The following is a 23,006-nucleotide window of genomic DNA, read 5'->3' as shown; positions in this document are numbered from 1 at the left end:
CCTTTTGTTATACATGCTCATTCAGTCTGAGTCTCTGTGTTGAGAAAGTCCTCCGTCCTGCTTTGAGACGCGCTCAGTCACTTGTTTGCTGTGCTCCTCCCCTTCACTCTGGTTGGTGGCCACTCTCTGGCTGGATTATTTTGTGGGATGCAGTTCCTTTTTAAGCCATACGCAGGGAAACTCTAGCATGTAAAGCATTGGTGGTTCAGTGGTAGAATTCTCGCCTGCCACGCGGGAGGCCCGGGTTCGATTCCCGGCCAATGCATGCATTTCCTTTTGCGCTGGTAGTGGATTTGTATAAATGGGTTACACATTTGGCATTGCTATGACTTGTACCGTGAACATATTCAATTAAAGTTACAATGCATTTCCACACAGAATTGTCTATTTTTAGCTTGTCCTCTGATGGTTTTCCAGTGCACAGTATTTATAGGCTACAGTAAATACATTGCTCTCGGTCATTCAATGCGATCACTGCCAAGAATCAATGTATAATTTACACGTAGTGGTGCACCCAGTATTCACATTAGCTTGAAAGGGCTTTTTGATGGCTCTGACTCTAAACAACCTCTGATTTCAGATATGCTCAACGCGTCACAGGAGTCTGTGGGTTTCAGCAACATCTGCTTCTTCACTCCCACAAGGTATGTGCTAAGTGATTTTGAATTGTGCAGTTAATAATTAGCAGAGGTGTGGACTCGTCACATGACTTGGACTCAAGGTCACAAATTTGACTTCAGGCTCGACTTGATAAATAAAATGGCTTGACTTGGAGCCTCAAGACTCAACTTGAAATTATCTGGCCAGGTTTTGTCACTCATTTTGGCTCTCACACAGCCAGAGACAGCCGCAGCATCGACTTGCAAAAAAACAATTGTGCAAAATTGTGCAAGCTAGTTTTCAAAGTGAGGTTTAAACTGAATGGGGGAAAAAGTATTTTTTTAATAGTCTACATATAGCCTACCATTTTGTATTTTATATATTTGCCTATTTATTTACGACCTCCGAGACATCAAACATGCAAAAGGACGCTATACATTTTAGTAATTTAGCAGACACTCTATAACCTGTTGGGGATAGGGGGCAGTATTTGCACGGCCGGATAAAAAACGTACCCGATTTAATCTGGTTACTACTCCTGCCCAGTAACTAGAATATGCATATAATTATTGGCTTTGGATAGAAAACACCCTAAAGTTTCTAAAACTGTTTGAATGGTGTCTGTGAGTATAACAGAACTCATATGGCAGGCAAAAACCTGAAGATTCTGTACAGGAAGTGCCCTCTGACCATTCCTTGGGCTTCTTGGCTCTCTTTATTGAAAACTGAGGATCTTTGCTGTAACGTGACACTTCCTACGGCTCCCATAGGCTCTCAGAACCCGGGAAAAAGCTGAATGATGTAATTCCAGCCCCAGGCTGAAACACATTAGCGCCTTTGGTAAGTGGTCGATCAGAGGACCATCAGACTGAGGCTCGTGCACGAGGGGATCCCATGTTTTTATTTTCTCTCTCTTTGAACGTAAACACGCTTTCCCGGTCGGAATATTATTGCTTTTTTACGAGAAAAATGGTATAAAAATGTATTTTAAACAGCGGTTGACATGCTTCGAAGTACGGTAATGGAATATTTAGAATTTTTTTGTCACGAAACGCGTCGTGCGCGTCACCCTTCTTTACACTTCGGATAGTGTCTTGAACGCACGAACAAAACAGAGGATATTTGAACATAACTATGGATTATTTTGAACCAAACCAACATTTTGTTATTTAAGTAGAAGTCCTGGGAGTGCATTCTGACAAAGAACAGCAAAGGTAATAACATTTTTCTTATAGTAAATCTGACTTTGGTGAGGGCTAAACTTGGTGGGTGTCTAAATAGCTAGCCCTGTGATGCCGGGCTATCTACTTAGAATATTGCAAAATGTGCTTTCACCGAAAAGCTATTTTAAAATCGGACATAGCGAGTGCATAGAGGAGTTCTGTATCTATAATTCTTAAAATAATTTATGTTTTTTGTGAACGTTTATCGTGAATAATTTAGTAAATTCACCGGAAGTTTGCGGGGGGGTATACTAGTTCTGAATGTCACATGCTAATGTAAAAAGCTGGTTTTTGATATAAATATGAACTTGATTGAACAAAACATGCATGTATTGTATAACATAATGTCTTAGGTGTGTCATCTGATGAAGATCATCAAAGGTTAGTGCTGCATTTAGCTGTGGTTTGGGTTTATGTGACATTATATGCTAGCTTGAAAAATGGGTGTCTGATTATTTCTGGCTGGGTACTCTGCTGACATAATCTAATGTTTTGCTTTCGTTGTAAAGCCTTTTTGAAATCGGACAGTGTGGTTAGATTAACGAGAGTCTTGTCTTTAAAATGCTGTAAAATAGTCATATGTTTGAGAAATTGAAGTAATAGCATTTCTAAGGTATTTGAATAACGCGCCACAGGATTCCACTGGCTGTTACGACGATTTCGTCCCACTGACCCTAGAGAGGTTAACCTTAACCTCTTACATCTAGACGTTCCGCTAGCGGAACACCTGCTCCAATATCCAATGATGGGCGTGGCGCGAAATACAAAGTCCTCGAAAATCCGAAAACTTCAATTTTTCAAACATATGACTATTTTACACCATTTTAAAGACAAGACTCTCCTTTATCTAACCACACTGTCCGATTTCAAAAAGGCTTTACAACGAAAGCAAAACATTAGATTATGTCAGCAGAGTACCCAGCCAGAAATAATCAGACACCCATTTTTTCAAGGTAGCATATTATGTCAAAAAAACAAAACCACAGCTAAATGCAGCACTAACCTTTGATGATCTTCATCAGATGACACTCCTAGGACATTATGTTATACAATACATGCATGTTTTGTTCAATCAAGTTCATATTTATATCAAAAAACAGCTTTTTACATTAGCATGTGACGTTCAGAACTAGCATACCCACCGAACACTTCCGGTGAATTTACTAAATTACTCACGATAAACGTTCACAAAAAACATAATAATTATTTTATGTGTGAAAGCACATTTTGCAATATTCTGAGTAGATAGCTCGCCATCACGGGCTACCTATTTAGACACCCACCAAGTTTAGCCCTCACCAAAGTCAGATTTACTATAAGAAAAATTGGATTACCGTTTCTGTTCTCTGTCAGCATGCACTCCCGGGACTTCTACTTCAATAACAAATGTTGGTTTGGTTCCAAATAATCCATAGTTATATCCAAATAGCGGCGTTTTGTTGTGCGTTCAAGACACTATCCGAAGGGTGACGAAGGGTTACGCGCCCGACGCGTTTCGTGACAAAAAAATTCAAAATTTTCCATTACCGTACTTCGAAGCATGTCAACCGCTGTTTAAAATCAATTTTTATGCGATTTTTCTCGTAAAAAAGCGATAATATTCCGACCGGGAGTCGTCGTTTCCGTTCAAAGACAGAAAATAAAAACATGGTGTCGGCTCGTGCACGCGCCTCCAGTCTCATTGTTCTCTGATCGACCACTATACAAATGCGCTACTGTTTTTCAGCCAGGGGCTCCAAAGGCTTCATTCACCGTTTTGCCGCCTTCTGAGAGCCTATGGGAGCCGTAGGAAGTGTCACGTTACAGCAGAGATCCTCAGTTTTCAATAAAGAGAGTGTAGAAGGCCAAGAAATGGTCAGAGAGGGCACTTCCTGTAAGGAATCTTCTCAGGTTTTGGCCTGCTAAATGAGTTATGTTATACTCACAGACACCATTCAAACAGTTTTAGAAACTTTGGAGTGTTTTCTATCCAAAGCTAATAATTATATGCATATTCTAGTTTCTGGGCAGGAGTAATAATCAGATTAAATCGGGTACGTTTTTTATCCGGCCGTGAAAATACTGCCCCCTATCCATAACAGGTTAATTGCTCCTGTAAGTCACTCTGTGTCTTGCTCAATGGCACATCGACAGATTGTTCACCTAGTCTGCTCGGAGATTCAAACCAACGACCTTCCAGTTAGTGGCCCGACTCTCTTAACCGCTAGGCTACCTGCCAAGGTGGAATTCTATTACACCGGGCTCCTACGCTCCTCTGTGTCAGGGCTTGCAGAAGATAATGGATTACAAAGGGATACCCAGCCGTGAGATGCCCAGTGACTCAGAACTCCCAAATGAGCTAAATGCCTTTTTATACTCGCTTCAAGGAAAACAGTCCTGCATGAAAGTCCCTGTTCTGATGACTGTGTGATCTCTCTCCGTTCCCGATGTGAGTAAAGCTTTTAAACAGGTTAACACTCGCAAGGCCGCCGGGCCAGACGGAATACCAGGGCTCGCTCTCAGAGCATGCGTAGACCAGCTGGTAAGTGTCTTCACGGACATTTTCAATCTTATTTATTTAACTATTCAAGTCAGTTAAGAACAAATTCTTAATTACAATGACGGCCTACCCCGGCCAAATCCGGACGACGCTGGGTCAATTGTGCGCCACCCTATGGGACTACCAATCATGGCCGGATGTGATATACCCTGGATTCGAACCAGGGACTGCAGTGATGCCTCTTGCACTGAGATGCATTGCCTTAGACCGCTGCGCCACTCGGGAGCAAATGACTATTGCCCTGCAGCACTTACATCTATAATTATAAAGTGCTTTGAAAGGCTGGTCATCACACACACACAATCATCATCCCAGACACCCTGGACCCGCTCTAATTTGCATACCACCTCAACAATCCACAGATGATGCAATCTCAATTGCGTTTCACACTGCCGTCGCCCACCTGGACAAGAAGGGAAATAGTTGTGAGTGCTGTTCATTCGAGCTGGGACAATACCAGTATCGCAATATTTTTTTCCTCAAAAAATGTGAACACAAAGCAACCACACTCTTGGCTCCTTTAAAAACCTACTGTATGTAAAATATTGTGTGCTATAGCATGGAAAATAAATAACTGACTCTGGATGGCAACATAATGTTTGTCCAACATTCAGGCTTTTTCCCTAAAGGTAAAACCGCTTCGTGTTTTGTTTCCTTGCCATGATACTAATGAGTATCACGATACTGGTCCCGGTCCTAATGTTCATAGACTATAGCTCAGCGTTCAACTCTATACTTCCCTCCAAGTTCTAATGCCTAGTCACTTTACCTTGCCTTTATGTACATATCTACCTCAAATACCTTGTACCCCTGCGCGTGTGTGTGTGTGTAAACTCAGCAAAAAAAGAAACGTCCCTTTTTCAGGACCCTGCCTTTCAAAGATGATTTGTAAAAATCCAAATAACTTCACAGATCTTCATTGTAAAGGGTTTAAACACTGTTTCCCATGCTTGTTCAATGAACCATAAACAATTAATGAACATGCACCTGTGGAACAGTCGTTAAGACACTAACAGCTTACAGACGGTAGGCAATTAAGGTCACAGTTATGAAAACTTAGGACACTAAAGAGGCCTTTCTACTGACTCTGAAAAATACCAAAAGAAAGATGCCCTGCTCATCTGCGTGAATGTGCCTTAGGCATGCTGCAAGGAGGCATGAGGACTGCAGATGTGGCCAGGACAATAAATTGCAATGTCCGTACTGTGAGACGCCTAAGACAGCGCTACAGGGAGACAGGACGGACAGCTGATCGTCCTCCAAGTGGCAGACCACATGTAACAACACCTGCACGGGATTGGTACATCCAAACATCACACCGTGCGGGACAGGTACAGGATGGCAACAACAACTGCCCGAGTTACACCAGGAATGCACAATCCCTCCATCAGTGCTCAGACTGTCCGCAATAGGCTGAGAGAGGCTGGACTGAGGGCTTGTAGGCCTGTTGTAAGGCAGGTCCTCAGACATCACCGGCAACAATGTCGCCTATGGGCACAAACCCACCGTCGCTGGACCAGACAGGACTGGCAAAAAGTGCTCTTCACTGACGAGTTGCGGTTTTGTCTCACCAGGGGTGATCTTCGGATTTGCGTTTATCGTCCAAGGAATGAGTGTTACACTGAGGCCTGTACTCTGGAGCGGGATCGATTTGGAGGTGGAGGGTCCGTCATGGTCTGGGGCGGTGTGTCACAGCATCATCGGACTGAGCTTATTGTCATTGCAGGCAATCGCAATGCTGTGCATTACAGGGAAGACATCATCCTCCCTCATGTGGTACCCTTCCTGCAGGCTCATTCTGACATGACCCTCCAGCATGACAATGCCACCAGCCATACTGCTTGTTCTGTGCGTGATTTCCTGCAAGACAGGAATGTCAGTGTTCTGCCATGGCCAGCGAAGAGCCCGGCTCTCAATCCCATTGAGCGCGTCTGGGACCTGTTGGATCGGAGGGTGAGGGCTAGGGCCATTCCCCCCCCAGAAATTTCCGGGAACTTGCAGGTGCCTTGGTGGAAGAGTGGGGTAACATCTCACAGCAAGAACTAGCAAATCTGGTGCAGTCCATAAGGAGGAGATAAACTGCAGTACTTAATGCAGCTGGTGGCCACCAGATACTGACTGTTACTTTTACTGACTGTTACTTTTACTGACTGTTACTTTTACTGACTGTTACTTTTTGCTGAAAATAAACGCAGTTGACCGTGAGAGGACGTTTTCTTTTATTGCTGAGTTTATACACACACACACTACCGTTCAAAAGTTTGGGGTCACTTAGAAATTCCCTTGTTTTTCAAAGAAAAGCACTTAAAATATCAAATTGATCAGAGATACAGTGTATACATTGTTAATGTCGTAAATGACTATTGTAGCTGGAAACAGCTGGTTTTGAATGGGATATCTACATAGCCGTACAGAGGGAAGTTTATCATTTTAAAAGGCAAATTGATCATTAGAAAACCCTTTTGCAATTATGTTAGCACAGCTGAAAACTGTTGTCCTGATTTAAAGAAGCAATACAATTTCTTTAGACTAGTTGAGTATCTGTAACATCAGCATTTGTGGGTTTGATTACAGGCTCAAAATTGCCAGAAACAAAGAACTTTCTTCTGAAACTCGTCAGTCTATTCATGTTCTGAGAAATGAAGGCTATCCCATGCGAGAAATTGCCAAGAAACTGAAGATCTTGTACAACGCTGTGTACTACTCCACAGAACAGTGCAAACTGGCCCTAACCAGAATAGAAAGAGGAGTGGGAGGCCCTGGTGCACAACTGAGCAAGAGGACAAGTACATTAGTGTCTAGTTTGAGAAAGACTCCTCACAAGTCCTCAACTGGCAGCTTCATTAAATAGTACCCGCAGAACACTAGTCTCAACATTGAAGAGGAGACCCCGGTATGCTTGCCTTCTAGGCAGAAGCATGTGACACAACATTTTATTTGATCGGGTTTGTAATATAAGCCTCTCAGTATTGTACTAATTTGTCTCAAGCATGCCTGTGCTTCAGAATCCAAAAATTGTGCATCTTGATTGTTAACCAATGAGAGGTAATCAGCATTGGTGAGCAAAGGTGGGCTTGCATATCCAGAGATTAGTGACCAGAAAGCACTTGCTTCATTTCCTCTGTTTTGCCTGACAAAAACTGAGTAGGCCTACGTTTATATTATACTACTGGGGCATCTTTGCCAGAACAATAATAGGCTACCTGGTGATTTCGTTGATCATTTTCATATTTCTGATGGGACTAGTTTGTGACTACTAGTAATATGTGTAAAGATGGCTGTAACATTGCGCTGCCTTCAATATTATGGGATGAATAACATTCTGGCTAATTACGGAATTAGCTAGGAAGAAAAGGGCTCCCCAGTTTGCAAAACGCATTCTGCAGGGAGGTGGCCCTCCAAAGTGATAGCGCTCAGTCAGACCATGCTTACCATCTGATCCTGCCACCTTCACTGCATACAGGTAGGCCACATGATTCTGCTTGCTCTGGACTCCAGAGAAGTGACATATGGTTGATGTTGGCTGCTAACATGAATGACTTTCAACTGCAAATGCAGGTGTAAAACGCAGTTTATTTCTGCATCTTACGTTTAGAAAATCCCTCACCGTTTATGGCTGTAATGATCAGCTACATTTTGAGAAGTGATTGTGTGCGCATATGGGGGGGGGGGGGGGGTCGCAAGCTTTGAACCACTGCTTTTTTTGGGGGTCGCGGGTCAAAGTTTGAGAACCACTGAGCTAGCAAACAGAGTGCTGATTTGCTGTACAGCAATAGGATCAGGTGCAGCGCCAACGTTAAATTGTAGGGATAGTTGATTTCCTATAAATATCCAGCGGCAAAACATTTTGGTAATCAAAAAATGAACTCTTTACTTTGCAAACTTACCAGCAATGGGGCATCAGGCAACAATTACTAGCAGAGGCTTAGCTACTGGTCTTTTGGTATGTCGAAATTGAAAATTCACTTATGAAGCTGACATTTTTGAATTTGTTAAAATGTAATTATTACAATCAATGTGTTATAGACAAAGTCATAAAGTTCTGTCTGGTAGCCTCAAATAAAGATTGGTAGTTGAACTTGTCATGGCATGTATCGTTTTTTTTTTTTTACTTGACTTGCTGTTAGAATGCACGACTTGCACTTGACTCGAGCCTGTTCTTCTTGGAACTCGACTGGAGACTCGGACCTTGAGACTTGCTTGTGACTGGAATAATAGTGACTTAGTCCCACCTCTGGTAATTAGACATTTGATCAGTTTCATCAATTTATATTTCAAAGTGCTGTTTGATTGTCAGACTGCCCTCCGCAGCTGTATTAGTTGTAAATGGTGAGATTTTAATTAACAATATGTATTTGTATTTCAAATGTACATCTTCCCTGTGGGCATCCCAATATTCACTGGACGCATGTTCAGAATTAATGCAGATGTCCTAGAAAATAAAATATATCCAGACTGGTCTTAATAGAAATATATGCCATTTAGCAGACACTTTAATCTGAAGTGATTTTGTCATGCATTCATGCATTTTACGTATTGGTGGCCATGGCAACCGTCTGGAATGATTTCCCTTTGCTCGGTGTGCCCTCACTTGGCCTGCATTTAGCATTCATATGTGATTAACCACAAGTTAGCTTTCTCTTCCCTATGAGACCTCGTAAGAAGTTCCAAAGACCCTTGTTCTGCTCCACTGTGTCCACGGTGACACACCGCCTTGGCCTGAAGAGTACCACAGTCCACCTCCAACTATCCAAGTACTTAGACAACCCTTAGGATGTAGTCTATAAAACCGTTAGGATGTATCCCATACAACCCATCACATATTCAGTCAGGTCCATAATTATTGGCACCCTTGATAAAGATGAGAAAAAAAAATGCTGTACAAAATAAATGATAGAAATACTGAGCTATATTGTATGCTTAAAAACATGTGGAACATTAAGTCAGATGACATGAGCTTTTTGATCACACACACCAGTGGTGGCTTTCATTAACTTTTCATGTGCCATGTAGCATGCTTCTGTCTAACATTTAGCTGCTCAGTATGTGTAGGTAAACCTTTCTAATTATGCTTTTTTGAAAGATATCACGAAGAACTGTAAAAGTGTTACAAATCTCCACTTTCTGGAGGACCGAGTTTTGAAATCGGTGAAATGCCCAGTGGAAGCAGAGTATGATATGTAGAGATGGAGAAAATTCTGGCGTTTTGATTGCAAATATGAGGGAGAACACACAGAAGGCTGTTGCATAAAAACACTGGATTACATCTTCAAACTAAGGGCAACCATGGCATCCGTGACAGAGGGAGAAGCGTTCATCATGTATACGGGTAAGAGAGTAGCTAGCGAACATTGGAAGTTAAAGCGTACTGTTAGCTAGCTAATGTTAGCTGGCTGGCTCACTAGCTAACGTTACGTGTATGATCTGTGTAGTAATATTGTTCGTATCTCAGAAAGCCATTTGCATTACTAGATATAGCCCAATGTTAGCTAGCTAACATTGAACCTAATTGGTTAGCTTCACCTACCTGCAGATTAATGCATGGTAGTAACATGAGTTGGGATAATGGGTAATTGTTTAGCTAGCTAGCAAAGACTCCACTACACAACTAACCATTTCACTGTACCGTTTACACCTTCTGTATCCTGTGCATGTGACAAATTTAGATATTATTTGCTATAGTGTGTGTTTACCAGAGACTGTAATGTGAAGAACATGACCTGCACCAAATTCAAATTAGGATATCACGTTATGCCAACGAGACAGTGTCCAAGTTCTGAAATACTCCAGTAGAATGCCCTGCTTTTATTTTGTCACACTCACAGCTGTAAAGCCTTTTTGAAATCGGACAATGTGGTTAGATTAACGAGAGTCTTATCTTTAAAATGGTGTAAAATAGTAATATGTTTGAGAAACTGAAGTTATAGCATTTATGGTGTATTTGTATTTCGCGCCACGCAATTCCACTGGCTGTTGACTAGGTGGGACGCAAGCGTCCCACCTTGCCCAGGGAGGTTAAGAAACATGGTGTTTCTTATTCAAAACCTTATAGCTTAACTTTGGCGAGTGCTATAGCCTATGATAGTGGACTGAAACAATAGCAGTTATAGACAACGGGCAGCTTAACTGTCCTGTAATACACTGCCCATCTTTTAAAAAATGTTATATAGCTCTGAGTCGTTGCGTGTGTCCTGTTAAAAGTTGTAAAATGGGCTTGACTGACACTGTCACACAGTTCTCCCCAGATTGGATATCATTGAAGTTGGGCACAGGCTACAGTGCTGTATTGACCGTTTGCAGAACATTGACCTGCCATGACTGATCTAAATGCTTGTGGTCTCGATCGTCAATCAATACCCGTCATATTTTTTATTTTATTTTTATTTCACCTTTTTATTTAACCTCTTACATCTAGACGTTCCGCTAGCGGAACACCTGCTCCAATATCCAATGATGGGCGTGGCGCGAATTACAAATTCCTCAAAAATACAAAAACTTCAATTTTTCAAACATATGACTATTTCACAGCATTTTAAAGACAAGACTCTCCTTTATCTAACCACACTGTCCGATTTCAAAAAGGCTTTACAGCGAAAGCAAAACATTAGATTATGTCAGCAGAGTACCAAGCCAGAAATAATCAGACACCCATTTTTCAAGCTAGCATATAATGTCACAAAAACCCAGAAGACAGCTAAATGCAGCACTAACTTTTGATGATCTTCATCAGATGACACACCTAGGACATTATGTTATACAATACATGCATGTTTTGTTCAATCAAGTTCATATTTATATCAAAAAACAGCTTTTTACATTAGCATGTGACGTTCAGAACTAGCATACCCCCCGCAAACTTCCGGAGGAATTTGCTAACAATTTACTAAATTACTCACGATAAACGTTCACAAAAAGCATAACAATTATTTTAAGAATTATAGATACAGAACTCCTCTATGCACTCGATATGTCCGATTTTAAAATAGCTTTTTGGTGAAAGCACATTTTGCAATATTCTAAGTACATAGCCCAGGCATCACGGGCTAGCTATTTAGACACCCGGCAAGTTTAGCACTCACCAATATCAGATTTACTATTATAAAAGTTTGATTACCTTTTGTTGTCTTCGTCAGAATGCACTCCCAGGACTGCCACTTCAATAACAAATGTTGGTTTGGTCCAAAATAATCCATCGTTATATCCGAATAGCGACGTTTTGTTCGTGCGTCCCAGACACTATCCGAATGGTAACGAAGGGTCGTGCGCATGGCGCAATTCGTGACAAAAAAATTCTAAATATTCCATTACCGTACTTCGAAGCATGTAAACCGATGTTTAAAATCAATTTTTATGCCATTTTTCTCGTAGAAAAGCGATAATATTCCGACCGGGAATCTCCTTTTCGGCAAACAGAGGAAAAAATCACAAAGACGGGGGCAGCCAGGTCACGCGCCTAAGCCCACAGTCCCTTGATCGGCCACTTGAGAAAGGCGATAATGTGTTTCAGCCTGGGGCTGGGATGACGACATTCTGTTTTTTCCCGGGCTCTGAGCGCCTATGGACGACGTAGGAAGTGTCACGTTAGAGCAGAGATCCTTTGTAAAAGATAGAGATGGCAAAGAAGTTCCAGAAATGGTCAGACAGGCCACTTCCTGTAAAGGAATCTCTCAGGTTTTGACCTGCCATTTGAGTTCTGTTATACTCACAGACACCATTCAAACAGTTTTAGAAACGTTAGGGTGTTTTCTATCCATATATAATAAGTATATGCATATTCTAGTTACTGGGTAGGATTAGAAACCAGATTAAATCGGGTACGTTTTTTATCCAGCCGTGAAAATACTGCCCCCTAGCCATAAGAGGTTAACCAGGTAGGCAAGTTGAGAACAAGTTCTCATTTACAATTGCGACCTGGCCAAGATAAAGCAAGCAGTTTGACACATACAACAACACAGAGTTACACATGGAGTAAAACAAACATACAGTCAATAATATAGAAAAATAAGTCTATATACAAAGTGAGCAAATGAGGTGAGAAGGGAGGTAAAGGCAAAAAAGGCCATGGTGGCGAAGTAAATACAATATAGCAAGTAAAACACTGGAATGGTAGATTTGCAGTGGAAGAAAGTGCAAAATAGAAATAATGGAGTGCAAATGAGCTAAATAAATACAGTAGGGGAAGAGGTGGTTGTTTGGGCTAAATTATAGATGGGCTATGTACAGGTGCAGTAGTCTGTGAGCTGCTCTGACAGCTGGTGCTTAAAGGTAGTGAGGGAGATAAGTGTTTCCAGTTGTAGAGATTTTTGTAGTTCGTTCCAGTCATTGGCAGCAGAGAACTGGAAGGAGAGGCGGCCGAAGGAGGAATTGGCTTTGGGGGTGACCAGAGGGATATACCTGCTGGAGCGCGTGCTACAGGTGGGTGCTGCTATGGTGACCAGCAAGCTGAGATAAGGGGGAACTTTACCTAGCAGGGTTTTGTAGATGACCTGGAGCCAGTGGGTTTGGCGACGAGTATGAAGCGAGGGCCAGCCAACGAGAGCTTACAGGTCGCAGTGGTGGGTAGTATATGTGGCTTTGGTGACAAAACAGATGGCACTGTGATAGACTGCATCCAATTTTTGAGTTGGGTATTGGAGGCTATTTTGTAAATGACATCGTCGAGGATCGGTAGGATGGTCAGTTTTACGAGGGTATGTTTGGCAGCATGAGTAAAAGATGCTTTGTTGCGAAATAGGAAGCCAATTCTAGATTTAACTTTGGATTGGAGATGTTTGAATGTGAGTCTGGAAGGAGAGTTCACAGTCTAACCAGACACCTAGGTATTTGTAGTTGTCCACATATTCTAAGTCAGAACCGTCCAGAGTAGTGATGCTGGACAGGCGGGCAGGTGCAGGCAGCGATCGGTTGAAGAGCATGCATTTAGTTTTACTTGTATTTAAGCGCAGTTGGAGGCCACAGAAGGAGAGTTGTATGGCATTGAAGCTCGTCTGGAGGGTAGTTAACACAGTGTCCAAAGAAGGGCCAGGACCTTCTCCATAACTCTTTAGACCATTTGTTGTTTGGTCCCCCAATGTGTTTTACAATCCTGCAGGATTAAAATATTTATTCCCTTGCATTTCATATAATTTGATTTATTCAATTTATTAATCAAGGACCAACATCTTGATAACAAAAAATTGTAGCATGTATTTGATTTAAATAGTCTAAAATTAATAGAATGAAATGTGCACATCATTCAATTAATAGGACTAATTTTATTTGATTTAAATAGCCAAACATTTATGGAATGCAATAGGCATAATTTCATATACAGTACCAGTCGAAAGTTTGGACACACCTACTCATTTCAGGGATTCTTTATTTTTATCATTTTCTACATTGTCGAATGCCCGGGTTGCGTGTTTTTTCTGACTTGCAACACCTTCTGTGACTGCCAGATGCAGTTTGTGTTCAAAGCAGTTAAGCCATGGCCAACCCAACTGCCTCACAGCGGCTACAATGTTTGCGCTGTTGTCAGTTGTGCCACAGGACACTTTCTTCTCATCCAATGCCCATTCTGCCAACACGGACTGGAGAGCTTCACTCAGGTTGTCCGCAGTATGGTTCTCTGGCATATAGGTTGTCTCAAGACAATGGGGCATGAGACCAATCACTGGATATGTAGTGAACAGTCAGGCTCATGTATGGGGTCATGTTTACGCTAGACCAAATATCTGTTGTGAGAGAAATTGGATATGTCTTGAGTTCTTGGGGAATTTCTCCCCTCACTTTCTTATACATATTGGGAACAGCCTTTCGTGAAAAGAATGCTCTCAATGGTAACTCATACTGATTGTCCATTTTGCTGCATTAATTCTTTAAATGATTGCTTTAACTGTATGAAAAGGAACCTACTTTAAAAAAAATGACATCTTATTTTGCTACATAAGACTGAATTGAACCGGGCGTTCGCATGTGCAGAAAGTACCTCATTATAGCGGTAAAATATGATGATGGATCTTTGTTATTGGGCTATTTTACTTTCACTGGTACTGGGGCCCTTGTTAAGGTCAACAACATCATTAACTTTAACAAGTATCAGGACATTTTAGGCAAAAACTTGGTTGCCTCTGCCAGGAGGATGACACTTGTGGATCTTCCAGCAAGACAATAATCCCAAACTCCTAATCAAAATTCAAAGAAATTGTTAATTGACCACAATCAATATTTTGCAATGGCCATCTGTCTCCGGACTTGAACCCCATTGAAAACCAGTGGTTTGAATTGAAGAGGGAAGTCCATAAGAGCAGACGAAGGATATCAAGGATCTGGAAAGATTCTGTATGGAGGAATGGTCTAAGATCCCTCCCAACGTGTTCTCCAATCTCATTAAAGATTTTAGAAGGGGAGGGTGCTAGAGGATTAAATCATGGTGAGAATTTTGCCCCATCTTTTTTAGATGTATTACTACTTGTTAAACCAAATATCTTTGTCTGAGCATTGATGTAATTATAAAATGTCCCAAGTCTTAATTATTTTCTCAAGGGCGCCAATAATTATGGACCTGACTGTATTTATTATTATGAATATTATTGTATTATAACCCTTTAGATTAGTGGTATAACCCATTCAACCTCTAAAAATGTGGTGTCCTACTCCATACAATGCTTAGATTACAGCAAAGCCCTGAGTACAACCTTTAGTGACGTACTGCTCCTTGCAACCCTTATTATGCATGAAACGCATTGAGAATCTCACTGCTGATAGGTACTTATCACAGTGGGAGGCTTTCCTTCTCTTGCTTGAACAAAAGCTGTACCTGCTGCACAATGAACCTGCTGTTTCTACTTGTAGAATCGCAATGCTAGTCAGTAGCCAACAACTTTACTTTGAGCCACTCAACCCTACCTGTTTGTCTAAGCTATTGGATTACTTACATTTACATTTTAGTCATTTAGCAGACGCTCTTATCCAGAGCGACTTACAGTAGTGAATGCATACATTTCATAAAACATTTTTTTTCCCGTACTGGTCCCCCGTGGGAATCGAACCCACAACCCTGACGTTGCAAACACCATGCTCTACCAACTGAGCCACACAGGACTTACAGTGAAGCCTTGTTTTTAATTAGACCTGATGTCTCTGTTTTGCATGGAGACGACATGTCATGCTTGTGCCATGCCTCATGACTGGTGCCATGTATTCGCAAAATCTTCAAGCTTTTGTGATTCGTCTGCGGTTGTGAGGCTGGTTGGACGTGCTGCCAAATTGTCTAAAAATGACAGACGGCTTATGGTAGAGAAATAAACATAACATTTTTCTGGTAACAGCTCTGTTGGACATTCCAGCAGTCACCATGCCAACTGCACGCTCCTTCAACTTGAGACATCTGTGGCATTGTATTGTTTGACAAAACTGTACATTTTAGAGTGGCCTTTTATTTTCCCCAGCACAGGGTACACCTGGATGGATTATCTTGGCAACAGAGAAAAGCTCACTAACAGGGATGTAAACGAATTTCTGCATATGGAACATTTCTTGGATCTTTTATTTCAGTGCATGAAAAATGGCACCAACACTACATGTTGCGTTTTATATTTTTGTTCAGTATAGAAGCTCCAAAAAGGTTGTGCATGCATTGGCTGGGAATCGAACCCGGGCCTGGCAGCGTGAGAATTCTACCACTCAACCACCAATGCTTAGCAGTGAAGAAAAGGGTCCCTCTGTTTCTGAAGGAGAGAAGAATGCCACGGCACAGCAGGGTTGGAAGGGGGGGAGGGATTGTGGAAAAGCTGCAGTCGTAAGTTTGGTGGAATGAACGAATAGACCTGCAAAGAAGCTAGAAGATGTTTGTCTGTGCTCAGATAAATGTTGGGAACTGAGGAGGATCTGTCACGATAAATGTTTGCTCATTCATTTACATGGAGCCAGTTCGAACACACATACAGTGCATTCGGAAAGTGTTCAGACCCCTTCCCTTTCTCCACATTTTGTTACATTAGCCTTATTTTAAGTATTTTTCCCTTTTCCCTTCTACACGCATAATGACAAAGTGCAAACAGATTTAGCCAAATGCATTTAAACTCAGTTTTTCACAATTCTTGACATTTAATCCTAGTAACAATTCCCTGTCTTTGGTCAGTTAGGATCACCACTTTATTTTAAGAATGTGAAATGTCAGAATAGAATGTAGAAGTAGAGAGAGTGATTTATTTCAGCTTTTATTTATTTAATCTTATTCCCAGTGGGTCAGAAGTTTACATACACTCAATTAGTATTTGGTAGCATTGCCTTTAAATTGTTTAACTTGGGTCAAACGTTTCGGGTAGCCTTCCACAAGCTTCCCACAATAAGTTGTGTGAATTTTGACCCATTCCTCCTGACAGAGCTGTTGTAACTGAGTCAGGTTTGTAGGCCTCCTTGCTCGCACACACTTTTTCAGTTCTGCCCACAAATTTTCTATAGGATTGAGGTCAGGGCTTTGTGATGGCCACTCCAATACCTTGACTTTGTTGCCATTTTGCCACAACTTTGGAAGTATGCTTGGGGTCATTGTCCATTTGGAAGACCAATTTGCGACCAAGCTTTAACTTCCTGACTGATGTCTTGAGATGTTGCTTCAATATATCCACATCATTTTCTTCCCTCATGATGCCATCTATTTTGTGAAGTGCACCAGTCCCTCCTGCAGCAAAGCACCCCCACAACATGATGCTGCCTCCCCTGTGCTTCACGTTTGGGATGGTGTTCTTCAGCTTGCAAGCATCCTCCTTTTTCCTCCAAACATAGGAACGGTCATTATGGCCAAACAGTTCTATTTTTGTTTCATCAGACCAGAAGACATTTCTGCAAAAAGTATGATCTTTGTCCCCATGTGCAATTGCAAACCGTAGTCTGGCTTTTTTATGGCGGTTTTGGAGCAGTGGCTTCTTCCTTGCTGAGCGGCCTTTCAGGTTATGTCGATATAGGACTCGTTTTACTGTGGACATAGATACTTTTGTACCTGTTTCCTCCAGCATCTTCACAAGGTCCTTTGCTGTTGTTCTGGGATTGATTTGCACTTTTTGCACCAAATTACGTTCATCTCTAGGAGACAGAACGCGTCTCTTTCCTGAGCGGTATGACGGCTGTGTGGTCCCATGGTGTTTATACTTGCGCACTATTGTTTGTACAGATAAAGTGGTATCTTCAGGCGTTTGGAAATTGCGCCCAAGGATGAACCAGACTTGTGGAGGTCTACAACTTTTTTTCTGAGATCTTGGCTGATTTCTTTTGATTTTCCCATGATGTCAAGCAAAGAGACACCGAGTTTGAAGGTAGGCCTTGAAATACATCCACAGGTACACCTCCAATTGACTCAGGCTAATTGACATCATTTATCAGAAGCTTCTAAAGCCATGACATCATTTTCTGGAATTTTCCAAGCTGTTTAAAGGCACAGTCAACTTAGTGTATGTAAACTTCTGACCCACTGGAATTGTGATACAGTGAAATAATCTGTCTGTAAACAATTGTTGGAAAGATTACTTGTGTTATGCGCAAAGTAGATGTCCTAACTGACTTGCCAACACTATAGTTTGTTAACAAGAAATTTGTGGAGTGGTTGAAACACTTAGGTTGGAGTCATTAAAACTAGTTTATGTAAACTTCCTACTTCAACTATATGTGTGTGTGTGTGTGTGTGTGTATATATATATATATATATCTAATTTAAATCTCTTATTTAAATACGTTTTCAGACCCTTTGCTATGAGACCTGAAATTGAGCTCAGGTGCATTCTGTTAACATTGATCATCCTTGAGATGTTTCTACAACTTGATTGGAGTCCACCTGTGGTAAATTCAATTGATTCAACATGCGTTTCAAAAGGCACACACCTGTCTATATAAGGTCCCACAGTTGACAGTGAATGTCAGAGCAAAAACCAAGCCATGAGGTTGAAGGAATTGTCCGTAGAGCTCCGAGACAGGATTGTGTCAAGGCATAGATCTGGGGAAGGGTACCAAAATATTTCTGCAGCATTGAAGGTACCCAATTACACAGTGGCCTCCATCATTCTTAAATGGAAGAAGTTTGGAACCACCAAGACACTTCATAGGGCGTTCCATCTGGCAAAACTGGGCAATCGGGGGAGAAGGGTCTTGGTCAGGGAGGAGACCACGAACCCGATGGTCAATGACAGAGCTCCAGAGTTCCTCTGTGGAGATGGGAGAACCTTCCAGAAGGACAACCATCTCTGCAGCACTCTAGATATCAGGCCTTCGTGGTAGAGTGGCCAGACAGAAGCCACTCTTTAGTAAAAGGCACATGACAGTCCACTTGGAGTTTGTCAAAAGGCACCTAAAGGACTCTGACCATGAGAAACAAGATTCTCTGCTCTGATGAAACCAAGATTGAACTCTTTGACCTGAATGCCAACCATCACATCTGGAGGAAACCTCACACCATCCCTACGGTGAAGCATGGTGGTGGCAGCATCATGCTGTGGGGTTTGTTATTCAGTGGCAGGGACAGGGAGACTAGTCAGGATCAAGGGAAAGATGAACGGAGCAAAGTACAGAGATTCTTGATGAAAACCTGTTCCAGAGTACTCAGGACCTCAGACTGGGGCGAAGGTTCACCTTCCAACAGGACAATGACCCTACGCACACAGACAAGACAACGCAGGAGTGGCTTCTGGACAAGTCTCTGAATGTCCATGAGTGGCCCAGCCCAGCCAGAGCCCAGACAGAACCCGATCGAATATCTTTGGAGAGACCTGAAAATAGTTGTGAAGCAACGCTCCCCATCCAACCTGACAGAGCTTGAGAGGATCTGCAGAGAAGAATGGGAGAAACTCTCCAAATACAGGTGTGCCAAGCTTGTAGCGTCATACCCAAGAAGACTTGAGGCTGTAATCGCTGCCAAAGGTGCTTCAACAAAGTACTGAGTGCAGGGTCTGAATACACTTTAAAAAGGGCCTCCCGCTGCAATGGGGTAGGGGGGGGGGCACACAATGTGGCGAAGAGCAAGTGGAAAGTGGGTCTGAATACTTTCTCAATGCACTGTAGATAAACTCCAGATTTCCCATAGTTCCTGCTGGCCTAGCTGTGCAGTAGATCTGAAAGCTTGTGCATTGTGTCCTCTAGAGTCTAGAGCAGTGTTAACTTGCTAAGCTGCTGAATTGCCCAGATCTGTCGTGCAGTCCGACACATATGTCTCATTTATGTGGGTCTACTGTTTTCTGTTATACTCGACCATGCCTCAAAGGCCTCTACAGTGTTTGATCTTCCTCTGTATTGTTTCTGTTTCCCCCTGTGGCTTTTTAGTATCTGCTGTTACATATTTTGGAGTATGTGTTTCCATATCTTTGTCTTGCGTACTTCCATTCTTACCTGTTTTCTCTCTCCTGGATAGTGCTGACCGGTCACAGGTGACCCTTGACCTTGATGGGATAGTTCAGGTGCTGGACCGCCACCTGCATGACTCCTCCACCGGCATGATGACCCGCATCGCCGTGCTCAAGTGGCTGTACCACCTCTACATCAAGACACCTCGCAAAGTGGGTCGTATTACCAATGCTGCTCCTTTCTTTAGAGTGTTTTACAGTATGTATATCAGCACACTGATCTGTTGTGTCTATTTGTGTGCCTATGTGACGTGTAGATGTTCCGGCACACAGACAGTCTGTTCCCCATGCTGCTGAAGACGCTCTCAGATGAGTCTGATGAGGTGAGTACTACATGCACCCCCAGTTCAGTATCTCACTAATGTTAAAGGTATACTTAATCCAAGCAGTCTATGGACAAGGTTGAACAGCAATCCATGCTTTTGGTTTTGTTTACTTGGCCACTGTTTCAACTGCTTACTTTTGAGCATTTGTGGCAAATCCAATTGGCCATGTTAACAACCAAAGCATTGATTGCCGACTTGCCTTGTCCATAGACTGGTTTCCTTACGATGTAAGCAATTTGTAATTTGGCTGAACTATCTTTTTAATACAAGTTTTTACAAAAGTAACCAACCTCACCCCATCTATTATCCAGGTCATTCTTAAGGACCTGGAGGTTCTGGCTGAGATTGCGTCTTCCCCAGCAGGACAGACCGATTCCTCAGGCTCCTGTGATAATTCTGACAGTAAACTGGAGCTTCAGGTTCCTGATGGGGCCAAGGCAGGCCCACAGACAGTCGTGGGTGAGTAGAAAATGGCTCCGGAACAGTAGTATAATGCATAAAAGTAAATGATGCATTGAGCATTAATTCTCACCCACCTAATGTCCTGTAACCCTGGTTCCAAAATAGGCGACGCGTCGCCCTCCACCCCCAGCATGAACTCTTACTTCTACAAGTTCATGATCAACCTGCTGAAGCGCTTCTGCCTGGAGAGAAAGCTGCTGGAGAACAGAGGAGCCTTCATTATCAGGTAGTGACATATGTGCATCAACGAGCTGCGACATTGAGTTAGACTCACAGGCTCCTGTGAATTTTTTTTGCTGAAACTCCCAAGTTTCTCAAGAGACCATGGATTTGTTTATTTTTCAACCTACTCCGCCCCTCTGGGATTGTTTGTAGTTTCAGTTACCCATCACCTCACTCTCCTTACACTCATCCCACCCAGGCAGCTGTGTCTGCTTCTGCACGCGGAGAACATATTCCACTCCATGGCAGACATCCTGTTGAAGGAAGAGGACCTGAAGTTTGCATCCACCATGGTGCAGACGCTCAACACCATCCTGCTCACCTCCGCAGAGCTCTTTCAGCTGCGCAACCAGCTCAAGGACCTGCGCACACAGGTAATGCCTGAGAAATGGGATTCCTCTGTATGGCTGACCACCAATTCCATTTGAATATATGAAATTTCCAATAAAAAAAATGAAAGAATTTTGAAAAATGTGCTAAACATGAATTTTAATTCACTTCTTGAACGGGCAGAATTGTAATGGAATTGAACCTAACCCTGTTGACCCAATGAGGTATAGTTTTCCCTGCTGTGTGTATCCTCACGTTAATTGTGTTTGGTGCCCCCTGCAGGAGAGCTGTGCCCTGTTCTGCTGCCTGTATCGTTCCTGGTGTCACAACCCTGTGGCCACTGTGTCTCTCTGCTTCCTGACCCAGAACTACCGCCATGCCTATGACCTCATCCAGAAGTTGTATCCTTTCTGGTTGTCTTTGATATACATTTTGCATATCAGCATTGTTGCACCTCGTAGTGTATGCCTATTGGTATATTATGGCATACCATATTTCCTTAATGTTAGCCATTTAGCGGTGATTTGGAGGTGACTGTAGACTTCCTCATGGAAGTTGACAAGCTGGTACAGTTGATCGAGAGCCCCATCTTTACCTGTGAGTCCCACAGCTCAATATTGGATCAGAACACACACAGTGGATCCCAAACCACCCACTCGCCCCTACCAACTCAAACGGATGGCCCTCCGTTTTCACGTGTTTCTGATGGAACTTTTGAGGGCAACTTAGAGTTGCGAGGGGGATCAACCCTTCAACTTTGGGACACACTTGTGACTTGAATGATGCAATTCATGTTCCACATTTCAATAATAAAACAAGCATGAAGTTCAAATTAACAAATTCCCTCTGTCGTTTTACAAGATAAACCTCAGTAACAGTTAACATTTAATTTGGCCATTATTTGTTGTTACGTGTCAAGCCTCAGACGTAACGCGCCTCTCCAAACATATCGCTGTGTGTATCGGTAAAGCACTTCGCCCTGGAGCCTGCAGCCTTGTTGGCTTGGCCGAGTGGCTATCGGAAGGTGTAATTAGCCCCTACAACCTCAATTTTCACTCCCTCAGCTTTGGGACACTGGTGCATATGGCAGATGTACGCATGAATGTGCAAATGGAGGGGGAAGGGGAAGGTAGTGATTTGGGATTCAGCCACACATTGCACCGCACTACAAACATACACACTAGCCAACCTACCGGTCTCTCAACTGTTTGTTTTTATAGACTTGCGTCTCCAACTGCTGGATGTGGAGAACAATCCATACCTGATCAAGGCCCTGTACGGCCTGCTGATGCTGCTGCCCCAGAGCCAGGCCTTCCAGCTTCTCTCCCACCGCCTGCGCTGTGTGCCTAACCCAGAGCTTATGAGGACAGTGTGAGTAGAACTAAACACTGTGTTCTTGTGGTGTGCCCACAGTGCAGAATTCTATTCCCATGGCCATTATAATATTCATCCTAACACTTCTCATCGGATGTGCCCCATGCATATGTATTGTTATAATTTATCTGGAAGCATGTTTTTATGTTGCAGGGATGAGTCAAAGTACATTGAGTCTAAGCCTGTTGGCACCAAGCGTCCGGCCTACACCCACATGGACTACAATGACCTGCTGCAGCACTTTGACCGGGTCCAGAGCAAACACCTGGAGGTGCGCCACCAGCGCTCAGGCCGCGCTGACCACCCAGACCGGAAGCTGGTGCTGTGACGCATTGGGACCATCTTTGACCCCTGAGGCAGGGCACTGCGTCAAGCCTTCACCCACGCATGCCCACACACGGCGACGCTAAACACCCCAACCTGTAACTTAAAGGAACCAAACTGAATGAAGACTGCTCATCTCTTGTTTAGGAGCACCCTTGTACTAATACATTTTTTAGCCATTGAACGTTCTGTAGGAATAAAGGACATCAATTCAGATTTTTCTTTTTTTAAACAGTAT

General features: G+C 42.7%; 1 protein-coding gene and 1 non-coding gene across 2 annotated transcripts in view; both read left to right on the top strand.

The window, feature by feature from the left end:
* The window catches only part of vac14 (vac14 homolog (S. cerevisiae)), a 32,987-nt gene extending 9,987 nt beyond the window's left edge, over positions 1-23,000 (top strand). Inside the window, exons 10-19 of the mRNA XM_014148030.3 lie at positions 581-644; positions 19,739-19,883; positions 19,988-20,053; positions 20,368-20,515; positions 20,624-20,744; positions 20,940-21,114; positions 21,353-21,471; positions 21,588-21,667; positions 22,291-22,441; positions 22,598-23,000. Of these exons, the coding sequence (XP_014003505.1) occupies positions 581-644; positions 19,739-19,883; positions 19,988-20,053; positions 20,368-20,515; positions 20,624-20,744; positions 20,940-21,114; positions 21,353-21,471; positions 21,588-21,667; positions 22,291-22,441; positions 22,598-22,772 (1,244 nt within the window). The 3' untranslated portion in view covers positions 22,773-23,000. The remainder of the gene's footprint in view (positions 1-580; positions 645-19,738; positions 19,884-19,987; positions 20,054-20,367; positions 20,516-20,623; positions 20,745-20,939; positions 21,115-21,352; positions 21,472-21,587; positions 21,668-22,290; positions 22,442-22,597) is intronic.
* On the top strand, positions 195-265 carry trnag-gcc (transfer RNA glycine (anticodon GCC)). The gene has a single exon. It is a non-coding gene; the product is annotated as a tRNA-Gly (tRNA).
* Positions 23,001-23,006: the final 6 nt, after the last annotated feature.

Source organism: Salmo salar, chromosome 16, assembly GCF_965601325.2.
Source record: "Salmo salar chromosome 16, fSalSal1, whole genome shotgun sequence".
Lineage (NCBI taxonomy): Eukaryota > Metazoa > Chordata > Actinopteri > Salmoniformes > Salmonidae > Salmo > Salmo salar.
The sequence above is the reverse complement of the archived record's forward strand: the minus strand, read 5'-3'. Positions and strand labels throughout refer to the sequence as shown.